The sequence below is a fragment of the Netta rufina genome, assembly GCF_964035555.1.
Source record: "Netta rufina genome assembly, chromosome: 4".
Taxonomy (NCBI): Eukaryota; Metazoa; Chordata; class Aves; order Anseriformes; family Anatidae; genus Netta; species Netta rufina.
In genome coordinates, this window is record NC_140127.1 from 41422258 (window position 1) to 41446440 (window position 24183).

A 24183-nucleotide genomic window follows, 5' to 3' on the forward strand; every position below is an offset into this window, starting at 1 on the left:
GAGGTATAAGTAAGTATAAGTAAGCCTGGGAAATTCTAGCTCAGTGAAGCCACTGGGAAGTCTAATATTAGAATCACAACGGTATCTTAATTAGCTGATACAAGCTTAATGTAGAATAACATGAAAGCAGTATCATTGTTTATTATGTGAAGCCTTTATCTTGTACTGTAGATTAACTACTCTTCTTGTGCTACAGTGCTAGTAGGAATATAAAGGATTAGAGGATGACAATGAGAAGCATTTTGAACTCATGTTGACAAGGGAAAAAAAACACCACACAGTTGCTTTGTAGGATTTTTATTGAAAAATCATTACAACCGAAAAATGAGCAAGGTCAGTTTTACAGTAAGTTTAAGACACACAGAATGGCTACCTGCTGTGTGGATTTAGTGCAGGAACCTTATTCCAATGTTTTTCTCATGCACTTACTGAATTAAAATCACATTCTCGTTTAACATCAAAAATGGATTACTAATAATACTCTTAGGACTTATTCATAAAATCTGGTTTAAAAAGCCCATTTTCCAAAAGTTAAAACATTTACACTGCAAGACTCTTCCCTTTACAGATCAGCTAATAGCTTCCTGTGTCTGATAACTGGCAGATGTAAACCACATATGCAATTATTCCTTTTTTATTGTTATTATTATCAGAAATTTCTTAAACGCTTTTACTGGACTCTTATATTTGGCAACGCTACTTTAGTTACGTAGCAAAGTGTGATTTCTCACTTGTTAGAGACCAGTCCTTCACTACTTTCAAAAGACTTTCTCAGGAACAGGAGTTACATCAATATAAATCTGCTTCATTGAATGGCATGCCCTTACGGAAAGTTAAGCCTCAGTAGTAGTATCATCAGAACACTAACCTCAGAATGTCAAGTTTTCGTGAGTTGTGTAATTCCTTGTATTGTGCTCTTTGAAAATATTTACATTGGCATGTATACTTCACAGCGTAGAGAAGTTGATTCTTTAGACTTACTCCTGGCCTTATAAAATCTCTTTTCTCTCTTCCATTTATTCAAGCCCTTTCCCTTGCCACCAGTTATCTCCCTTTCTTTCATAGCTGCAACAGAAACAGGACATAAAGCACACAGATACATTCAAACGCAACCATCCAGAGACAAAAACAATTTGGCGAACAGCAGACAGTGTAAAACACCCTTAGCTGACAACTGAGCTAAGGCTGACGACTGAGCTAAGCTGACAACTGAGCTTGCATCAAGTTAAAACCCGTAAAACTTTGAGTTTAGTATTCAAGCATTTACTTTTAGAATTTTGAGCTTGCAAATAATTGATTTCAAACCTTCCAACAGTCAATATTTTCAATTATTTAAACACTCTAGTCACTTCATACTTGCTCCCAATATACATAAAACCAACAGTTCCTAAAGAAATGATGAAAAAAGCACTTGAAACAAGCAACATAACCTCCATTATATAATTTTTTTTTTGCATTTTCAGGAAATTTGGATGCTAATTGACTTTGATTATTACAAATTGCTGCATTTCAGTTTTACCTGAACTTACTGATTTTCAAGTGAACCATGATTCATTCCCAGTTATTTGTCATGTCTGCTAGACTGAAATTCAAGACAATATATTTAAACAAACTCAGTTTTGATTGCTTCACACTGACTATTAAAAACCATTATGGTACCCATGAATATCAACAAAGTGCTTAATTTGAAAGGTACAAAAGTCACATATCTCCAGAACTATCTGGATTTTACCATTTATTTCTGTGTATCTCCTGTCATTACTGTACTTAAATTAGTAACTGAAGTGTTTTGGCCTTCAACTTCTCTGCAAACTTGCTTCAAAAGAACAATACAGGACATAACCACAATATAAGATGCAGACAGCTACCAGATACAGCTGATGCGTGATGACCTTTGATTTTACCGTAGTTTCTTGGCATTTTTCATCCCAAAAGAGGAAACAACACATTTTGGATTTTCTTAAACAAGTTTAAGATTTTTCTTAAACCTAACTTTTCTTTTTTTTTTTTTTTTTTTATTTACATCCATTAAAAATACATTGCTGAAAAGTAAGGAGCCAATGTAACTGTTTTGATAACCCTTAGTCTCGCACACATTTAAAAAATTATACAATATTATGCTGTATTTTGCATATCAGTACTGAGTGCATTTTAAAAAGGACCCCTGCTGAAATGTTTCAAACAGGTGTTTATAGCACCATATAATCTGCTGTTGATTTAACTGTTTAGAATCAGACTATTTCTGCCACTGTTTCTGAAGAAAAATTATTACATTTTTATTCCCTTTAGCGATTTTAAAAAAACTACTAGAAAAACGTTATCATCCAACTGAACGTATGTAAAAAACGAATTACTGGATGCTCCATTTACAATTATTTCAGTTCTGTGAAACCAACCAATGAATAGCTACATGACTCTTCCAGAATGGCACGCTTTAATTCAGTGGCAGAAAAATCTAATGGATGCATTGAATGAAAATGTCTTTCTCTCACCCTGTATTCCATTTTTACAAGCTCTTTTTGCAAGATTTGATTCTGCCCCTTCCACTACAACTCATTTCCAATTCATAAAAGAGAAAATAGTGACAAACACAAGAGGCAGTGTTGGCAAAGCCATAGTAAAATGCAATAGGAATACCAAGGTGCCAAGGAAGCAAGAGGAGAACAAAACAGCTGGAACAAACTATAAATACACTAAATGCAAGACAACATTTTAGCCCTGCATCAAATTTTACATTTTATCAATACTTAAATTGGTCTATTTTTAACAAATACAGAATTAAAGTAATACATAATGCAATTAAATATGAAGTACACGAACCATTCATGCACTAACAAATTCTGCCATTGCTTTTTCACAGGTAAAGCTGGAACATGTCTGAATGGCACTTCGTTGACATGAAAGTAATACTGGTACTTTACGTGTGTTTTTTTGTTTGTTTTTTTTTATAATTGTTACCTACAACATTCAAAGTAAGTGACCATCTACTCAACATTGTAAGAGGCTTGTTTTCCAAATATGAGCTCCAGTAAGGGGAAATACAAACGAGATCCTTTTGAATACATTCTGAAGATTGTTAAACAGCGTATTTCTGAAGAAAGCGGTCAAACGCATCATAAATTGCTTGCCTAGAACAAGAAGAAATAACAATTATAGATCACCTTTATAATTTGGGAAAGGGTAGATGCAAATGGCCTGTTTCCTTTTATTTCTAAAATATATGTATCATTACCATTTGAAAACACCATTAAGTAAAAAAGTGGTATTAAGTATTCTTTTCTCCTTCACTTATTTCTGGGATTTCTCATTTCAATCCAGTAATATATGTCTATTTCAAGAGGGAATGGGACTACTTTCCACCTTTCATATGAATGCAAGTGTTAATGAACTAGGAATTTTCTAGTCAAACGTGTCAGGAAGTATGTCAGACTTTTCAAACAATTGTCATAATGTAAACCAAGGCTGAAGTTTTAAATAGGCGTAAGCTAATGGTTAACATACATTGACCTGCTATGTCCATTTCTGTTGTTGCTCAGACTTCCTAAATGGGATTTACACTCTTGCTAATTCCTTATGTTTTAAAATCAATACCACAAGTATTTAACTCTTCAGAAGTAAGGAACTGCAGCTATATAACTGCATTAGACAACGGACTTCAGCAAGTTGCCACCTAGTATTATTAAAGCAAGCGTTCACACAAGTAATACTCATGTGCAATTAAGCTTATGCTCTATTTCTTGTCTTCAATTGTTTGTTCTCAAAAAATCGCATTTGCAAAAAGACAACAGCTGTGCAATACAACTTAAGTGGTTACTCCTTAAAAAAATACTTCCGGGTGTCCAGTGAACAAACTAACTCAAGGAAAGCAAGAGTGATAACAATCATTCTCTTGACATAAGCATAAGCTCAGAAGGATCTGAGGTATGCTATACCTCATCTTTGCTCATAAAATAGAATGGAAACATCCTCTGAGATGCAATAATTTGTTCTCCAAAACAGTGTTTAGCAGTGTTTGCTATTTGTTGTTTTAAAGTAATTACAGACTTGCTTTTTAGAAGCAAAATGATATATCTTCAAATCACGATTTTAAGCTCTCAACGATTTTTAAAATCTCCTGTCTACCTTACCTAAAGAGTCCTTGTTTGAAGAGGTAGGCACTGACATGACCTCCATCCAGATACCTGATTTCACATCCAGGCCAGATTTCCTGAAGACTACGCACCCCAGTTCGGGGAATATATGCATCCTCCTTTGCTTGTACAACTATGATTAAACTTGGGTCGACTGGAACTATAGAAAAAAAAATCAAAATGAAATTCATCTGAGATAATAACAAGATTGAAATAATTCAGCTGAAATTTCTGTTGGAAAGATGCTCTCAATTGCTTAAAAAGTTATTTTAAACTGTAGTCAAATGATATTTTCTAACGTCTCCAGCAGTATTTATCCAATTTTTGATGCTACAGTACTTACTAATTAGAGGCAGAGTTTCACCAATCTGATTACTAAAAGGAATAATACCAAAATGTTGACTAGAGAAATAACACCAAAATGAGGTAGAACACAGAACAGTTGTCTCTTCACAAAGAATATATGTGGTACAGTAGATAGTGACAAACTAAGCCGTTTGCAGATGGAAGGTCACAAAAAATGTAGACCTTTTCTTTCTGTATATACTCATGTGTAAAGGATACAAAATGCTAAGATAGATTCTAGCTTTCCATTCAATTTTCCATGGAATCCGAATGGTAGGTGGATTTCCTGGAGCTCTCTCCAGACAACACTTCAAGCATATCGTGGCAAGGGATGCAGTGTATCCCAGAGCATCAAGTGACCCGAGAGACAACTGGTACAAAGGACTACATCACTTTGGCAAGCGCACTGAGATCAAAGATCTTCTTAAACTTCAAGAAAGGCCAATGCTTTAGCTAAGTGATACCTGGATAAGTGTCTAGGTATAAATATGTCTGTAATTAGAATGAAATTCACATTCTTTTTTTCTGTCTACAGAAATAACATTTGAAGCTTTAGGGAAAGCACTTCACTAGTATGTGTCACAAAATATTCCTGGGTAGGAGTGATCTGGGACATTTTCCATGTTAAGAAATCTGCATTAGTGTAGAAAGCTTTGGATATTTGTTTTATTTTTTATCATTTACCAGTGGAGTACTGAATGCCAGAATTCAAAACTGAGGTGGCACAGGGTCTCAGTATCAAGTTAGGTCTGTCAGAAACCTGTATGAAGTCAAAGTATGTTCTGGGACACGTTAAAGAGTCCTCAGTGGATATGTGCAGAGTTGAACCATTTTATGAATGGACATTTTTCAAAAGCAATTCCAAACCCTCACCTCAGCAAAAGTACTTCAATCAGCTCTAGGAAGACATCATAGAATCATAGAATATCCTGAGTTGGAAGGGACCCTTAAGGATCATCAAGTCCAAATCACTTGTTCTAACTGCTTGCAAGCAATGCAAAGGGGTGCCAAGATGTTCTAGATGCCAACAAACCCAGCTTCATCAGATTTAAGGCTTGCTGGGCTACAGCTCCCTCTATATGCTGTGCTTGTCTTGGGAAGCATTACACTCGCCAGACTGTACCATCCCAGGACATCAGTGTATCTATCTTTACTGGTTACATTTGTCTTAAAGTATCGTTCGATCTTCATTCTAAACTATGTAGCCTACTTTCTATGTGAAGTCAGTAATAGATTTCTAACCAATTAGATTTACTTGAATCTGCTTGAAAAACCTTATTAGCAGGACAAAACAGATTAATTAGAGCCAGATATTCATTATATCAAAGACATTTTGTTCTTTTAAATAATATGAATGTGCACTAACTCGTATCTAAAAATAGCCATGGCAAGGCACAGAAAAAATGAGCAAAGATATAGAAAGGCAAATTTTGAATTAATTCTAACATCGGTTGACCACTAAGAAATAAACAAAACCAATTAGGAAGTGGAGTGGTAAATAGATGCTGCTGAACAATACTCAGGGCATTTTCGTATTTCACCTAAGGTCCCAGCAGGTTTACACAACGGAATGATGAAAAGAATACCTTTCCTTCCATAGTATTCTATTTCAATTTTCCAAACTCCGCATTAAAATAAACAAATACATACCTGAAAAGTTAGCTACATGGGTACATTCATCCATTACTCCTTTCATGAACCTTAAGGATTCTCTCTGTAAAGTCTCACTCCTTCTTCTATTATTTATCCTCTGTCCATGTTGGCTGTTTAAGTTTTTATTGCTGTTGCTACTGGTTGAAAACGTTTGATTCATGCATTGCATTTTAGGAGCATCTTGTGTTAAGAGTCTTTCTGATGAGGCACTTAGAGTACTTTTATTTGTGGTAAAGCTGTGGACAGCTTCTTTAGATACAGACTTGTTCGAGGAATCAAGGTTGAATATTCTGGAAGTCACATCTATGTCTGCCAGTCTGTCCACACTGTCAGGGAAGTTTTTAACAAAGTCTTGTCCCATCTTGAAAGAATCTGTCTAAACAAAGACAACAAGTCTTTTATTAAGGGTCCTTTATATCAGCTGGTTAATCTTACACTTCAGATCAACTCCACATCCAATAAAAAGGAGACAAAGACTGCTCGCAGTACTTGTTATTTTCAGTTTGCACATGTCACTCAGTATATTAAATCTCAATCACCATAACGTTTTGATATTTTAATTCTATACTTCTGTCAGCTTAAGAATTGCAGTAAGTACTTATCCACGATAGCATATGATGCAAATGTTTGTCTATTTTTAGTTCTGTATTAAACTCTGAATTCGTGACTGCAATTTAGTCAGCTTAAATTTCTGGGCAAATAAATCAAAAACTATGCATTTCTCAGACTCGTTCCTCTCAAAACAGCAGTAGTACCTTTTTGAAAAAGTGTTCAAAAATTTCTTCAAACATTCTTTAAAACATTTCACTGGTGGGAAGAAAAATAATTTGACCAGGTCTAATGTTTGGTTTAGGACTGAAAAAAAATCTACTCCCTCCAAGAAATAGGATGACAAAAGCTGAACATCTTGAAATGTTTCTTCTTTTCATCCTGTCTGCTCCATCAGTACTCCCAGAACATGTATAATGTAAAAATGGCAAGTGCCTAAATAGCTGTTGCCTCCCTAGCCCCCCTTCTCCTGTGTTAATATACTTGAAAAAGAACTGACACCCAACAAAGAATCTTAGAAAAAGGTTATTTATAAGAATTTGTTAGAGAAGTGTTGAAACAAAAATATTCTCGAAAAGTTCTCTCTCATTGTCCCAGTTCTCTTCTACATTAGAAATTCCTTTTGAGAAGTTTTTTTTCAACCCTAGTCAAAAATGTCAAGAAAGCAAAACATCACAGCTGGAAACAGAAATAATGAGACCTAGCACTTTAAACAAAGTAGAAAAGTAACTTAATGTTGCTACATTTAAAAAAAATATATTATACAATATTGAATATTTGAAAGCAATTGCTTGGAAGTTTTAGATATTTACACTTCCAGCTACAAGTTTTCTAGACTACAAAGCCATTAACTGGGAAGAATTAACTATGATTCCCATGTTTTGACTGAATCCATTTTATGTTGCAGAATACATGAACTGTGATCACAAACAAAAATTTGCAGCAAGGGCTATACTTAACACATATGCTTCAACCAAAATGTTAATTTCTCTTTTTTGCAGAAGGATTTCTTTCAAAGACTAAACCTATCAAAAGCATACGGAAACAACAGGCAGACATGTTTTTACCTAACAATTGGCTACCTTTACTTTAAATAGATAATAAATAAATGTTATTTGTTATATTTAAAAACGTAAACATTAGTAGATAGCAAAAATAAACTGTACTTACTCCACAGTATTCAAGCATTTGAATGATTTCTTCTTCATATACAGTTTGCGTAAAATACTGTTTCTCCAGCTCTCTCCAGTTCACTGCCTTGCTCAACACACCCTGAAATTAGAAACACAAGTATCTGTTACACAAGTAAAAGCCAGAGACCATTCTAAAATAATGCAGAGAAGATTGATTTGTTCCTGTCTGTAATTTGTTTTTTCCAGTTGTACCCTTAGAATTACTGGAATTGATTAAGCCACATATTATAACATATAACATTGAAACCCACTTCCCTTTAATTTTTTTTTTTTTTTAATGCACATCTGGACTGGACTAAGCCAATGATGAGTGTCAAAGTGGGTCTATTCATTCACCTAACCCAGCAGTAGTTAAAACAGGTACTGCTAATGGTAGTTGCAGCACTATCACCCCACTATTTAAGCCAGGCTTTGACAAGAAAAACTCCATTTTCATGGTTTCCTTCCTAACCTTCCCACCTTCAAACACCTTCAGAGCAGGACTCCAAACGCTTTGTCACAAACCAGCCCCTGCCTCCAATTTCATACATGACCGACTGAAGCAGCTCAAAGCTACCTTCCCTATCACATACTCTGCATCCTGAACAGGAAGGGCAGATTTTGCCACTAAATAAGGGCCAAAGGGTAATGAAATGCCTACCTGAAAAGGTGAACATATCCAACCCAAACCTTACATTTCTGATTACATTCTAATATATTAGTAAAAATATAGGATAATTACCGTAGTAAAGACTGCAGAAGCTGTTGACCAGGAAAGACATGGAATCAATGGCAGTGGTTTAGGCCAGTTCGTCACAGCCAGTGAAGCCATCTATAATCAAATGCAGTTATCAAGTATTTTAATATTGAATTCACAATAAAGGAATTCTAAGAATTCTCGCCTTTATTTGTTTATACAGTATTAAATACGCAGTGCCAAAGCTGTTAAAGACTGTAGTAATTGGATATACTTCCACCTCTTTAAAATTCAGAAGAAAGATAGTGTCTGCTCTTCAATGATTTCCCTAACAATAAATATTGTTCTGGATAGAATTAATTTCACAGCTGAACAGAATATTTGTTCTGACCCTTTAGTTATTTCAAACCATGAAAAACTTCCATATAGCTCTTTCACCAGGCTCTTGCAAGCTTATTTCAAGGCAAAATGAACATAATCTATGAGAACTATTTACACTTCTACACTTCTGAATCTGTACAGTGGAAACAAAATATGGAAGAGAAGTAATTCAGGATATTAAGTGGACTGTTTTTCTGTCCTTTAACATCTAAATTACTGTTTTTACATCAGTTCTCAAGACATATTCTGGTAAATATTCTATTTATACCAGAAATATTCGAGCAAAGAAGCTCAACATACAGCAATGGCAAGCAAATACTTCCTTATACAGCATGCCAGATTGTATTTTATTGCCTAAACAGAACAGCGTAAAATCCCTAGTACAAAATACCCTATGTCTGTCCTAGACACTCTTAATAGACTTACATAAGTGAAATATAATTCTGATTATTTTTTATTAATAAAAAGTGACAAAAGCACCACATATCCATATTCTAATAGTCAGAAAGGCTGACTTCTTTGTTCTTAGTTCCAGCTCTCTCCATCCTTAGAACTGAATTAACACTACCTCCTTCCTGTTCTAAATCACATTCTAAATATTTGCGACATCAAAAACTATTTATTTCCATGGTTTTATATTTAAATCAGGACTAGCCAAAAATGTATCTTTCTGGACTAAAAAAAAATATTCCAAAGGAATTTCCAAATGCACTTTCTCTGATCTTGCCTCTTTCTATACCCATGTTGTACATACTGGTATGGGATATAGCACCCTGTTATTCCCACAGAGTTCACGCAGCATTAAAAGTGGCCTGCAGTTAGTGGTGCACAGACCAGTTTAAGAGATATTATTCAACTTATTTATGAGACAGAGAAGACATGTTTAACACAAAAGTTGTCTCATCAGGGCAATACCTATGTGAATGTAAGGTGCTTTATACACTTATGCTATTTATAATCATAAAATTGTGCTTTTGAGGGAAAACATTTTTCTTTCAGGAGACACAGCCATTACCAGTGTTATCTACTTAGCTCCTAACAAGAAACAAACAAACTAAAAAGGATCAGCAAAACAGGTATGTTGTTTGAATAGCTTTTTTATACATTTATAACAGATCAACAATTATCTGTAGAGACACAAGCACTAATATTTTGACTGCATATTAGGATTTCAAGCATCTTTCTAACAATACACTGCTGTTTTAGTTTTAATATGCACAATCACACACAAAATGTTATCCACCGCACTCCACATATCTTCTGTAATCAATACCAATGACCAGGAAAAAGGATGAGTTGAGAACAACAGAACTGACAGAGGTGAGAGAAAGTCACCTCAATTATGATATGCCTACAGAGAGAATGCATTTCACTCAGTGCATTCAAACACAGAACTTTAGGCAAGAATGGAGGAAAGGAAGGAGAACTAGCAATTGATCAGTACAGATCTTCTTTCATAAAACATTTCTTCCCATTGGGGAAATAAATATAATTATGTGAGAAGCTTATATTGATATTAAGTCTATGAGGAGATGGCTGACAAAAGGCTCTATGAGTTGTCAGCACTTATTAAGGATTATAGTAATTCATTACTACAGAACATGAGAATTGCCAACAATTTTTCCTTGTGACTCCAAATGTTTAAAGTATTTCAGAGAGGAACACTATAAAAAAAATTATTTGTGTATGCTAAATGATCAGATGAGAAATTAAAAAAAAAAAAAATACTAAACAGGAAATATAAAAGCTTACATGTCCTCCCATGGATATTCCAGTCATCCCTAGCGGTCCATAGCCTTCTCTCTCTAGCCAGTGCAAAAGAGCTGCAGATTCTAGAACAAGAGCTCCTCCCATCACAAACAGGTCCGAGACATTTTTTAAACATGACCGTCTTTTCTCCCCAGAAAAGGAAAATACAGGATTTATTCTAAGATTAGATTTTTACAGTTCTCAATCATTCTATGCATACTTGTATACAAAGCCTGATCATACTCCCAGAGAATTTTGGAGCTCTACTCCTCTTGATTCAACAGGAGAAGTAAGTCTAGATTCTCTGGCACTTTTTCCTAATGCAGATCTAAATGAGGACTAGGAAGACCCCTTCTAAGATTCTAATGTAATATTAATATTACTGACCACCTAGTCTTCTAGAAACAGCTATTACCAACATTAGTTGTAGTGATCTGCACTGTAAAGTTATAATGGCTCTTTTTAAAACAGAATCGGTGATACAATCCTAGACATACGCTATCTTACTTGCAGAAAACAATCCTTTTTCTTTTCTCTTATTTACCTGTTTCATATCACTGAAAAATTGCACACAACATTTGAAGAGCAATCAGTATGCCAGCTTTGGAAGAACTCATCAGTGTCACTTAAGACTGAAACTGTAAAGTGGGAAGTGTCACGGTACTGAGATATTCATGTAGTGTACTCTAAAGCATTGAAACAGAGGAAACAAAAAAGGAGAAAGCTGTTCAGCTGAACCATCAGAGGGACTCTCGAAAAGTGAAAAATAATTGTACTTTACAGAGCAATTAACACACCTTAATTTGGGAAGGGGGACTGTGTGTTTTCGGTATGATACAGGTTATAAAAGGCTATTGGCCTCTTTGGCCAGCATACAATCACATTTAAGATACTTTGAAGCAAAAGGACAATGCTTGCTGTGCTAGTCAAGGGAGAAAAAAAATGAGCTGCTGCAGACCGCCATTATAAGCTAACGTAATTCTTTCTACAGCTTTACTATGAGAGATTCCTCAGCCATATATATACATATATATAGCTATATAATAGCTGCTATGTTTATTAAGCACTGTTACTACTGTATTAACTAAAAAACTGCTCCTGGTATGTAACCTTGTATCGAAGATTGACAATTACTGCTTGGGATATTAGACTGAGCACTTGCCTTTCAGAGAATCCTTGTCTACATCATTCATATACTAAGCTGTCAAGCTAGACAACAGAAAAAGGAGTTAGAAATATCCTCACCAAATTATTTATTTTTCCGTATCAGTTACTCAGTAACAGAGAAAAAAAAATCCAACCTATTCCAGTATACAGCCTCTCCTTTCACTTTCCTATAATCTTATAGTTCTAAACACGATAATCAAAGCATATCCATAAATGGTCTTCCTATTTAAAAAGCATTTTTACAACAATCAGCTGGCAATTTTTTATCACTTTTTTTTTTTAATGGTTATATCAAAATAAATACAATTTTACATCTGCTTTGAAAATAAGCTTAGAAACTATTTTTGCTTATAAAATTTTCTCAATACTGAATACTGCATTGTTTCCACAGACTAACAAATAAGCAACATCAAATTTACATCTGACTGTGGTCCTTTTGAAGTATCCTGGAAAAGGAAAAACTTCACTACTAAAATAGGGAAATACACCATATGGACAAAGATAATTCATAGTTGACTGAAACAATTGCAGCGTTTATACACACACAGTTGCCAATCAAGAAAATAAACTGGTTCTTGCTTGCACTCACTCATCTCATTCTTATACTGCAATTCCATCTTGTGCAGACTTTCCCGATCACTGTGATCTCTTAACAAAAACAGTAACGAAGTAGCCCAGCAAAGGGTTAACAATTTCACATTAACAGCATGTTTGAAATTTCACTTTCTTAATAAGCTATCAGAGTTCACACTACTTTCAGGGATGAGGAAGTGCTATTTTGAAAAGACTGTATCCATGAATGCGCCAGTAATACTTACAATTGATCCTTAGGTTTTCTACAGCCATGTAGAAGACTCAAGTTAAAGAAAATAAAAATTGTCTATGTAAAAAATGGCAAGTAAAATAAAAATTAAAAAACAAAATCACACACATAAGTAGCACATTGATTAATTCAAATTTGGAACTTACATTCCAAATGTTTAACTGGAACTAAATCACATTAAATGCTTGCTGATGTAATTTATAACATTAGATTTTAATTTTGTCAGGTATATAAGTATGAGAAAAGCATAACCTGATATTCTACTTAATAAAATGAGGTAACATTGTTACAGAAGTTACTGATGAGTTGATGACTCAATTTTGTTGTTTGTTTGTTCGTTTTTAAATCAAGTCCTAAATAGCAAGAGTAGGTTTTTCAAAAGCACCTGAGGTTTGCATTTGAAAAGGGAAGACAGGAGACAAAATATTCTTTTCCATCATTAATACATCCAGAAGTCACACAGTGTGATTCAGAATAAGTGCACAGTTTTCACTCGGCCTCAACTAAAGGGATCACGTCAATACCTTGATGAAAATAGATTCATGTCAGAACTTTTACTCTGATGACTATGGTAAGAAGCTGCAGGAGAGATTTTCAAAAGAAAAATCAGAAGAGTATTAGTTGGTGTAGTAGCATCAGAATGTGTTCCACGTTGTATCTCATTCAATGGTCATACTTTGCTCTTTGCTTCTATCCACTGAAACTCTACTTGAAACTGATCTACAAATTAGATACTGTACCAGTATGATAAGCTTTCTACTCCCTGGAGAAACTGAGAACAGGACAAGTATCTGGCTTTCCACAAAAGGATATAATAAGGATTTTCAAGTAATAGAGAAGCCATACAGGCTTCTTTTATCATTGGACGTGCCATCAGTGTGCGTCTCCTCCAGAAGTGCTGAAGATAAGATGTAGGATAACATGTTAAGATAAAATCTGAATACTTAATTTGTCAATAATAATCAATTTTACATTTTATATACTTACATGATCTCCAGTGCCTGCTAAATGAATGCATACAGGTCTGTACTTGCTATTCCATCTTCTGGGTATTATGAACTGAAACCTATGAGAAACAAATACTTGTTACAGAAAAGAAAGTATTTATATTTACAAGTTGCTTCACAGAAATTAATCTACAAGAAAAAAAAATACATAAAACAAACAAATAGAATTAAGTATTTCAGTCATACACTCAGGCAAACTGTCATAGATATAGCAGTATCACTTTTCATAAACACATCCAACAAAGAAAGGAATTCAAAAGTAAGACAGAATAAATGCCAAACAAGAAAAGGAGCCAAGCTGACAGATCATGTTCCTAAAAGAGACCACTACCTCATCATCACAATTCAAATTTTGCAGAGTGGAAAAATGGAATTTCAGATGAAGAGCTGCCTGAACAAGTATGACTAGCTCTCCTAGGCAGCATTGCTACTTTTCTCCTAAGGGCACAACAGATGAAATTGAAGAATAAGATGAGCAATACATTTAAATAATAATAATAATAAAAAAAGCAACCAAACATGAAACTACTTTATACACCCAACATTTAACGTCTACTCAAAAATTATTTACAGTCTAACTACTTGGGGAAAAAAAAATCACTTCAAAGCCACCAATACTGTCCCCACAAGATGGAGCACTGTTACCTATAGCAGCATGACATTCATGAAGGCAAAAAAAAAAATTCACACAGTGCACAATGATCTTAAGGGAAATTTATAGAGCATTTAAAAGCTGTAACAGTAGTGCCCATCGTAACAGGTAGCATAATGTAATGTCAAACTGTAAGAAAGCACCCACAAACAAGCAATTAGTACACTGTATTTTCAACTATAGTATTACTTAGCCCAGTACTATTAAGAGAGAGTTTCTCTAACCAAAGGGAGGTGGAAGAGAACTGATATTCTGGCTACTGAACTTTTTGTGAACTACATTCTTTAGTGTAGTTCATGTTTAAGTTTATATAAAAATACCTGTCAATATTGATAAAATCAATGATGCCAGTATTAGCTTCCATTGCCAAACTTGTGTGTTCAAAAATAGCAAACTAAGACTGGAAAAACAAAAAATCCATCATGAAAATTTAGCTCAGAACTAAAAGCAAACAAAATTATGTCCTTGTGGCTTACCAGAAAAAAAAAAAGGTACCAGCTTCTCTTGTTGCAATTAAACAAACTATTTCAGTACACAGGTAGTATTTTTGTACTGAATGTAAATGGAAGGTTTGAATGATTCTTCTAAATACAATATAAAATGTTTCTTCTATATAAGCAGCTTCTCCTACATATAAAACAAACGTCTGTTGTAACCTTTATTTCCAGCATCTCATTCATTTGGAAGACAAATATATTACATAGTTTTGTGCATGACTTCTATGCTCAAAAATCAACCAACCAAAAAAATAAAATAAAATTCAGTTTCAGCCAAAGCGTTACCTGAAATGACTGTGACTAACAGCCAGGTAATCCTAACTTTTATTACCATAGCTTAAGCTTTTTCATAAAGTGTTATGCCATCCTCTTTCAGATAGTATTACATTTGAGGTTTTCCACATTATCACTACTAATTATAGAAGCTCTCTTCCAGTCATAGTTAAATACGCACATCATTACCCTAACAGTTCAATCTCTTGAAATGCTCACTTTTTTCCTGGCTTCAGAGCATAATCAATCAACCTTTATCAAACCTTGTTGCACAACACACATATATCATCGCCACTTTGGAATAAAGTCCCCTAGCAAACTACGTTATCTACACACAAATTAAATTATCGCAGGAGTAAGATTTATTTTTCACTCTGAGGTCAAAATCTATTTCAACACGTTAGCTAACAAAAACAACCCACAGAGTTTGATTTATTTTGCAGATAATTGGTGTAACAATAAATTGACTTCACAGCAAACTACATATGTATCATTTTTATTTCTCTCCAGTGCTAGCTGCAGAAAGGAAACACCAATTGGCTTCTCCTACCTTGCTACAAGAGATTCGACTGGCAGGATACCTGGGACATAATGAGCCAAAGGGGAAATAAAGTGTCCCTCAAGGATTTTACAGTCTGATTGCTCCTCGACCTACAGAGAGAATGGGATAGCAGTATATTTCATGTCAGTGTATAACTTGCTCTGAAAGCCAAACATCAGTATTAGCTCTCCAATGAGAATTATTTCTTATAGGATAAAAATGTAGTTTAAAAACAACAACAACAAAAAAGCTGGAATCTATTTCAAATATACTGATACAAGTCTATCAGCACAGTCAAATGTGTTTCACTTCTTTTTTCCCTAATGACCTATTAAAAAAAAACAGGTAATAAGCTTAAAGTGTCCCATTTTAGTAACATGTATTCCAATAACATATACTAAGTTTTCATCATTTTGTGAGCTTGAACAACTGAAATTACTGGTTCACCAACTGAATATTGTCAGGGGTGTATTCATCGCCCTGTGACTATGCAGTCCCTAACTCAAGCCCTGCAGGTGCCAATCCCAGCAGTAAAGCATCCTGTGACAAAGTGAGACATCAGAAAAACGCAGATTCATATGACATCAAAATTCAATGCTTATAAAAGCAGCCTGGAAAACACTAAGTTTATTTCACCTTTTTATACCATCAGGCAAATAAAAGTAGGTAAACCGCACCCCTTACTTTTACATACCTTGTCAATAAAAACTGGGTAATCTTTTGAAACCAGCGTCTGGCATTTTTCCCTGTTTCCAATAATCTTTCTGAATTCAAATATTCTGTTGAACAGAAACAAGGAAAAAAGATTCAAATTTTAATCTAAATATATAAGCATACATAAAAAAACATCAGAAGCTGAAGTAAGCCACAAAGAAAATAAAAGTTATAAAGCCAACTTTGCACTTGCAAATTAGTCGGGTACCATGGCTGCAAGAACATTTATAAGGTAAGAAAATATAAGGCTCGAGTATCTTGCTACAGCTTACACAGCTTCCAAATAGTATTTTACATCCGATACTTCGAAACTAATGTCATTTTTCAGGGGCTAAATTAAGACATAAGAACCTCCTACACAGACAAACCAGATAGATATGGACTGAACGGATAAAAGATAGGATAGACTGCCAACATCAAAGTAGCTGCCAACGGTGCAAAGTCCAACTGCCACAAGTCACCAGCCATGTTTGGGGAAGTTCCTGAGTGACTCAAACTGGAGGGTGAGGTTGATAGCTGGAAAGTAGGGATACCATTCAAAGCCACCTGGATAAGCTGGAAGAACAAGTCAACAAACACTGTGAAGCTCACTGATATAATTGCAAAATCTTACACCTAGCCCCACACAATACAAGCTGGGAACTGCCTGGCTAGGTAGCACTCTGCAGGAAAGGGCATGGGGCTTCTGGCAGACAGCAAACTGAGTGGGAGTTTGCAGCACACCCTCTGCACTCAGCAAGGCAGCTGACAGCAGGTGAGGGGAAGAAACTGTCCTCCCCTACTCAGCCCTCATGAAACCACATCTGGAATACAGAGTCCAGTTTGGGGACCTCTGTCCTTAAAGAGATGCTGGCATAATGCAGAGACCAGCAGACAGGCACTGTATAAATGGAACACACGACTTACAAGAAGACTGAAGGAACCAGGTATGCACTGCCTGGGGAACAGAAAGCTAAAGGGCAAATCCAGCCACTTCCTTCTGCTATTTCATTGGGCTGCAGTGTTGCAGAAGATGAATCAAGACTCGGAGGTATACAGAGAGAGGACAAGAGGCAATGGTTGTGAGTTGCAACATAAGAAAGTCCTAGTGAAACATGATTTTTTTTTCACAGCAGTAGCGGCTAAGCACTGGAAAACAGTGCCCCAGGAAACTGAAATGTCTGTCCCTCAAGTGACTTTCAAAGTTAACAGGATGAGGTGCAGAGCGACTTGAAACAACTATAAAGTTAGTTTTGTTTTGAATAGGTTTTGGAACTAGATGTCCTCAAGCAGCACCACACAACCTTAAATGCTCTATGCTAAGAGTAACTTCTTTGTCTTTATGGTTCTAAATACACACAAACACGTTACCTGACCAACTGAAACAGCAGATTTGGATGGACAGTACAGAAGAGGGGTGTAACAAGAGTGACCTGTTCAACCTTCCAAACACCAAAAAAAAGCAACTATACAAAGCAAAGAAAAGGCAGTTTACCATCATCACCACAAAAATAGCCCTACTGTACAGCCTTTGTTTTTCTTATGCAGAACAGTACACTGAGTATTTCTGAGAGAGCAAGGGTAAAGGTATAAGACATGAGTATGGAGGGTGAGCTGAATGCAAAGATGTTTTGCTTGACACCAGTTCTTAAAAAAAAATTTTACATGTATTTATTTCCTCTGTAGTTATGAGGATAATGAGGGTTAAATCTTAACAGATATGTTAAGGCATTCCAACTCTTGTTGATGAGTTAAGGATAAAGGATTAGGATATCAAGTCACCACATCAAGGGTGTGCTCAGCAAACCTTCAGATTACATCTAGGCAAGGTAGTCAGTGCTGTCAGTCAAACTCAGTTAACGCTTGAAGTATAAGAAACAATTTATTCTATCAATTAAAACAAATGCTAACGCTGTTTCCAGTCTGATCTGCATACTAGGGAATGGTACTCCCTCCTCCCACTAGCTGATGTGAGCAGTCAGAAGGAGCTACTGTTCTTCCTTCTTCACCCTGGTGAAGCCAAGTTGCCTGGGGGACAGCTCATCTCTCCATCCAGGGGCAACACACAGAAAAATTCTCTCTCTTTTCAGACCAACAGGCCAGCAAGCCTGTCTCATGCATTCTCCACAGCTTTTGATTTCATGTATCCCCACCATGAAAAAGGAAGAGCTGCAGCTGTTTTGATTATCACTAGCAGCAATGTTTCTTCAATGCTCTTTGACAGTAGTGACCCTTAGAGATCACCACAGAAATTCACATCAGACATTCCCCAGTATAATAAGAGGGGATGATAGCAGAATGAAACTTAATCAAGTCCTTCAAAGTGGTCAAGCACATACAACAATCAATAGTAAAATACTGCAGTTATAAAGTAAAAGACACATTTTTGCTTACTCCAGAAGAAAATTAATGTTTTAAAAATCCAACATTTTCTATCTGCAGGAAACTGCTACTTCAGAACAACCAAGGAAAGAAATTTTGAAACAAGAAAAACAGCCCACATAATTCCACTACTATCCATAGTGAACAAAATCATTTTTTTTTTGTTTGAAGTTTTCTTTATTAATTCTCAAATACAGAAAATTAGCTTATTAAATGGAAATTTATCATTTCCTATTTAAATAATACATGATGTGGAATTTATTCAGTCACTGAACTTGTGAACTCTTAAGATACACATGTTTAATTTCCAGGTGTTAACAGTAATTTGAAAAATCTGCAAATGTTTAAAAATTAAGCGGTAACCCTACTTCTTTCTTTTTGTTTTAAAGACATCTTAGAAAAATGAGTTTACCACTCAATGAGAGAGAGAGAAATTTCTATGTATATCTTATACTTCTAAGATTGATCATTACTATGCAATAACAGAAAACTAACTGAAGATCCTCTTTATGTTACACAGAACAATTCCTCTGTAACAATCTAGCAATTTTTTTCTTAGACGATACTTTCCAGACACACTACTTTTATATGCTGTTGTTTACTGCGTTGTTTTATATAGACAAATCAAAAATGTAGTTGGATATATACACGTTCTCTCAAAAATACCTTTTTTAAGTAGAAAATCACAAACCCCTTTAAGACTTCCTTTAAGACAATCTGTACAGAAATACATGACTTCATAAAGAAAAACGCAAACTTGAACTCAAAAATGAACAGGACAATACGTACAACTGGTAGTATTTCAGGGCTGTTTTTTTTTCCCTTTTAATATAAAGTACTACTCGTGCCTTTTTTTTTTTTTTTTAATAAAAAATAAAAAAATCACCTTTTCAGATCCTCTGGTTTTCCCCATCCTCTGATGAAGAGTTTAGTGAGGAGAAGTTTTCTGTATAGGACATCTAATTTACTTACACCCATGAGCAGCAAACTCACATCTAGAAAAAAGAACAGGTAAAAACAAGGCAGTTAAAGTGGTTAACATAACAAGTTCATTGCTTGTGACTCTAAGCGCGTTCTTATTCTGGTATCTGTGACAATGAAAAGCCATACCATTTTATTCCAAGTTAACCTAGACATTCAGGTCAATTCAAAACAGAGTATAGCGTAAAGGCAGTTAATACCAATTCTACCTTTTTTAAATTTAAAAAGAAAAAAGTGGAATGAAGGAGAAGCAATTTGTATGTCTAATAGAGCCAGAAAGTTAACACATAATTTAGGTCAAGATTACTAAAGAGGCACATGAGGTCACAGAACTACATCTTCAACCAGTGCTGAGTGTATTTTACTCTGACCAGTAGGAGCAGCACTGTCTCTGTACTGTCCATACATCTATATCGACAGCAAACATATAGCTATATGGACAAAAAAAACTTTTTCACCAATACATAGAAAACTTATTTTTATAAACTTACCTTCATCAGTATCTTAAGCATACATTCTAACTCTTACTCTATCCCTTCCTTTCCAGTTTCCCCCAATTCACTTCTTAAGGTTTTGGAAAAAAAAAAAAAAAAAATCCCATTCCCTTTTGAGAAAACAAATCACACCATCAAAATCCTTACACCAGCATCATCACTCTCAGCAAATACACTAGCCCAAATATAAGCTAAAGCCAACAAGATCTTAGGCCAACACAGTCTTATTTTCAAAGCAATACTTACTGAAATGAACAGGGAGCAACTACTGTGCTTTTCTAATGAGGAAGTAAAAAAAAAAATCAAATCTGATTTCCTAATCAACAGGATACAGGTTATTCAATGAAAATAAGGTCCACGATCTGTCCTATGCCTAAGAGAACAGAAGATATAATAAGCAAAGACTTGGTTAGGAAGTTACCTTCAATTATTTTCTATTTTTTCTAGTTGTCTCTATACCAAAAGGCCTCAATAACTTCGTAACACTCCAAAACAGTGTAACTCATGTTTTTTCATGTTAATTCCAAGTTAATTTCTTCTACCATATTTTAATATGGTCATTCTTAAAATGATCTGATCAGAATATAACAAGTTAAAACTGTTGTTAGAATAGTACACTCTTTGGACTTCTAAAAAAACAAACAAACAAACAAACAAACAAACAATATTTAAGTATATCATTAAGAAGTATTAAAACTCAAGATACCATAAAAGGTTTAATGTTTAATATAAGTTATTATCAAAATAGAAACTATAGACAACTTAAGGTACTTGAGTGCTAGAAGAAGCATTCTAGAAAACCACATTCAGTCATTACAGGACAATAGATACCCAAAACCATCAGAAAGCCTAAGAGGGGGATTTTTTTTTTTTTTTAACACTGTAAAAAGTGGTAGAGCTTACTCCAACAGTCAGTCTCAAATAGCTGACACTGGAATCCTATTATGCTGATCCATATCTGCTTGGGCTAGTAGAATAAATTACTTTGGTATTGAAATAGGCATGCAATGAAATATCCAAACAATATGATGTTATGCAACATAAGCTATGCACCAACATAAACACAACCAAACAAGTGTTTATAGCTATAATATCTATCAATCCAGAGTGACACAAGCTTTTGGCATCAGAATGTAGGAGCGGAAAGATAGGGAAGAAACTTTTGCCATGGACAGACTACCAAAACCAAGTTTTTTATAAAGAGGTATGTGTGTATATATGTATTTTCTCCTTACCTGGAAAAAAAAAAAAAAAAAAAAAAACAACTGAAAATTTGCTACCTGCAATTCAAGCTACCTTTTAAGTGTAACCAAGTAATAAAGACCTTGTCTGATCTTTGTATGAATGCTCCTTTTCACTTCATAAATATTTTCTACTATCAGAAGTCTAAATGAAGCCACCAGTACCCCATAACATGGTGTACTCTACCTGAAAAACTTCCTACACAACGTCTTCAGTTCAAACTTTTCTGGGAAAGGCTACATTAGCTGCCTGCTCTCCCCAAAATGCTGAAGACCACTGTATTGCTTCTCCCTGAATCTATTGAAGCACAGCAAAACTACAATCACAAGTACTGTGGAAAACAGAATGCAATACAGTGTACTTTCAACATGGCCAGCAATAAACTGCGGTGATTCATTTGGTACTTCACCGTGAGGATGTGCACCCCGTAACCAACTTGAGGCAGGAATGGTTACACCCATTCCAGTGAAGGCCACCTCAACAGAGACCCAAGCACAAGGCAAAGGTAAACAGAATAAACCAACATTTTTATTAGTCAGTCTGGCAGCCGCATGCCATTAGCAACTATTTACTCCTAAACTTCCCACAGTTACTGCCGGATGTAGGGACAGCACTCAAGTCTTCAAACTACTGCCATATCAAAACCAAAAAATTGAAGTTCCACTTGCAGCCCAATGGTCAGAACAAAGAGCAGTCATTACCCCAACCTGAGCAGAAAATAGGCCAACAACCTCACCTCACAGTACAGGTGAAGGAACAGGCAAAAACTGTCCCCACGATGGGATAGCAGAAATTGCTCTCCCATCCTTCCTGGCTGCCTGTTCTCCCACTACCTTAATACAGTCCTTTCCCTTGCTGACTCTGGAGACATCCATTGACCTCCCATTGCCATTGGGGCGTCTGGCAGAAGGCATTCGCCAGGCCCATCAAGGCCCCTGTGCTGCTCGGAGCAGGGGGACAGCTTGGTACCTTCCTGGTGCTAGAAGAGAGCAGCAGGTGGAGAGAGGAACAGCAACACAGAGAGGGCTTTTTACAGGCTGGGAAAGAAATAATGAACACTTTGCAGCCTAACAAAGCAGCCTTGCAGATCTTTATTTATTTATTTACTTCCCCCCCCCCCCCTTTTTTTTTTTTTTGAATTTTCTCCAAAATAAAAGGCAAATAAGAGAGGAAAGAGGATGAGCGCTTTGCCATGAGTTTGGAGGCTGGCACGATGAGTTCTATCCGCAACTCCAAAGGAATGCCAAGTTGAGTTCCTAAACAAATACGTTACATATAACAGCAACATTGACTGAAATGAAAGGGCTGTCTCATTCTTTATTCTACTTCATTGATTAAATGAAGACACTTAAGTAATTCAGGATATTTCAATAAGAATGCCTCGAGATTAAACCACTACTGGAAAGACTACAGAAAACACTAGAAGAAGGATGCCAACGGTGTAAAGTATGTTGCAGGGAACTTCTCAGAAATATTACTGAAACAAAAAAGGACAACCACCCCCCTATTTGCTTGACTTACTAACAAAAGTGTAGGGCATGTTTCAGTCACTACATGGAAAGAGAATTACAGATACTGTCAGAAACGGCAAATGTAGTTGTTGGAGGCTGCAGATTTATTACTGCGGAGCTTGAACTTGAGGAAAGAATCATCAGAGCTGGTTTCCAAATGCAAGTGGGCTTCCCCCACTTGGTGTTGCACATCAGGATCCTTCTGTACACCAGGCCAGCTGGAAATAATGACCTAAGGAAGATGCTTCATAGTTGCATAGGCCAAGAAACAACACCTGTGTTGAGTATCCAATGCGTACATTGTTTATACAATAAGCTTTACGTAATGTTGTGACTAGAAATAGTATGAGGTACACAGGCACATTAATAAATGATCTGCTAAAAGCCCCTTTCATTTTAAGGAAGTATCTTCCAGATAAGGCAGCAAGAAAGCCTAGTGATAAACCACAGACTAAAGTCCGTCCTCCTGGACGAATGTTTTTCCTTGCTCTCACAACCCTCATACCGCATACATGCTATAGGCTGTTGGTGTGCGCTTACTTCATAGGAACAGGCACAATAATTCATCCCAAACCCAGCACATAAAAGGTCAGCTACCGCTTTTTACACAGCCGCCTCACTCACACCGAGCTTCCTCAGCCCGCTGCTTCCACCAGTGAACACCAAGCAGCTGCCATCGGGAAGTTACTTGATGGAAGCAAGGTGTGCCTATTTTAAAAGCCTTTTTCCTGTCACACGTTACTTTATATATATATCTGCCAACTGAGGTCATGCTTTATTTTTTCTCCAGTTAAAAAAAAAAAAAAGGCTTTTTTTAAAAAAAAAAATAAAAAAATCCCGCATTCATTACACCGAGGAGCCGCCAACAGGCCAGGTAAGAACCTCCCCCGGCGGAGGAGCCCAAGGATAAGCAGCGGGGCCCCCTCCCCTGGCCGCTCAGCCCCCGGGCGGGCTCCTGCAGCCGGCCCCTCGGGCCCCCCTGAGGGAGCGCAGCGGCGCGAGCCGCCCCTTAGCCGTTAACGCCTCAAAGCGCGCGACCCCCCAACCGCCACCGGCGCCCAACGGCCGCTCCCCGCGAAGGTGACTCACCCGCCGGGGCACCGCGGTGGGAGGGGAAGGCAAAGGGGGGAGGGGGCGGGGCCAGCCCCGCGCGCGCGGGCGGGCGGGCGCGCGCAGGCGCACGCTGAGCTGCGCCCGGCCGGGCACGTGACCGGCGCGGCTCGCGCCCGGGGCCGTTGGCGGCC

At 36.4% G+C, this 24183-nt stretch overlaps 1 protein-coding gene across 1 annotated transcript; it reads right to left on the reverse strand.

The window, feature by feature from the left end:
- Positions 1–327: 327 nt before the first annotated feature.
- On the reverse strand, positions 328–24061 carry ABHD18 (abhydrolase domain containing 18). Its single transcript, XM_084286155.1, has 14 exons — positions 24029–24061; positions 20433–20559; positions 19598–19706; positions 16331–16415; positions 15646–15746; positions 13654–13732; positions 13478–13564; positions 12662–12687; positions 10680–10818; positions 8592–8681; positions 7848–7949; positions 6126–6504; positions 4128–4290; positions 328–3128 (listed from the first exon to the last, which is right to left on the reverse strand). Exons 3-14 carry the CDS (start codon positions 19687–19689, stop codon positions 3077–3079), a joined length of 1395 nt encoding a protein of 464 aa, XP_084142281.1. The 5' UTR covers positions 19690–19706; positions 20433–20559; positions 24029–24061; the 3' UTR covers positions 328–3076.
- Positions 24062–24183: the final 122 nt, after the last annotated feature.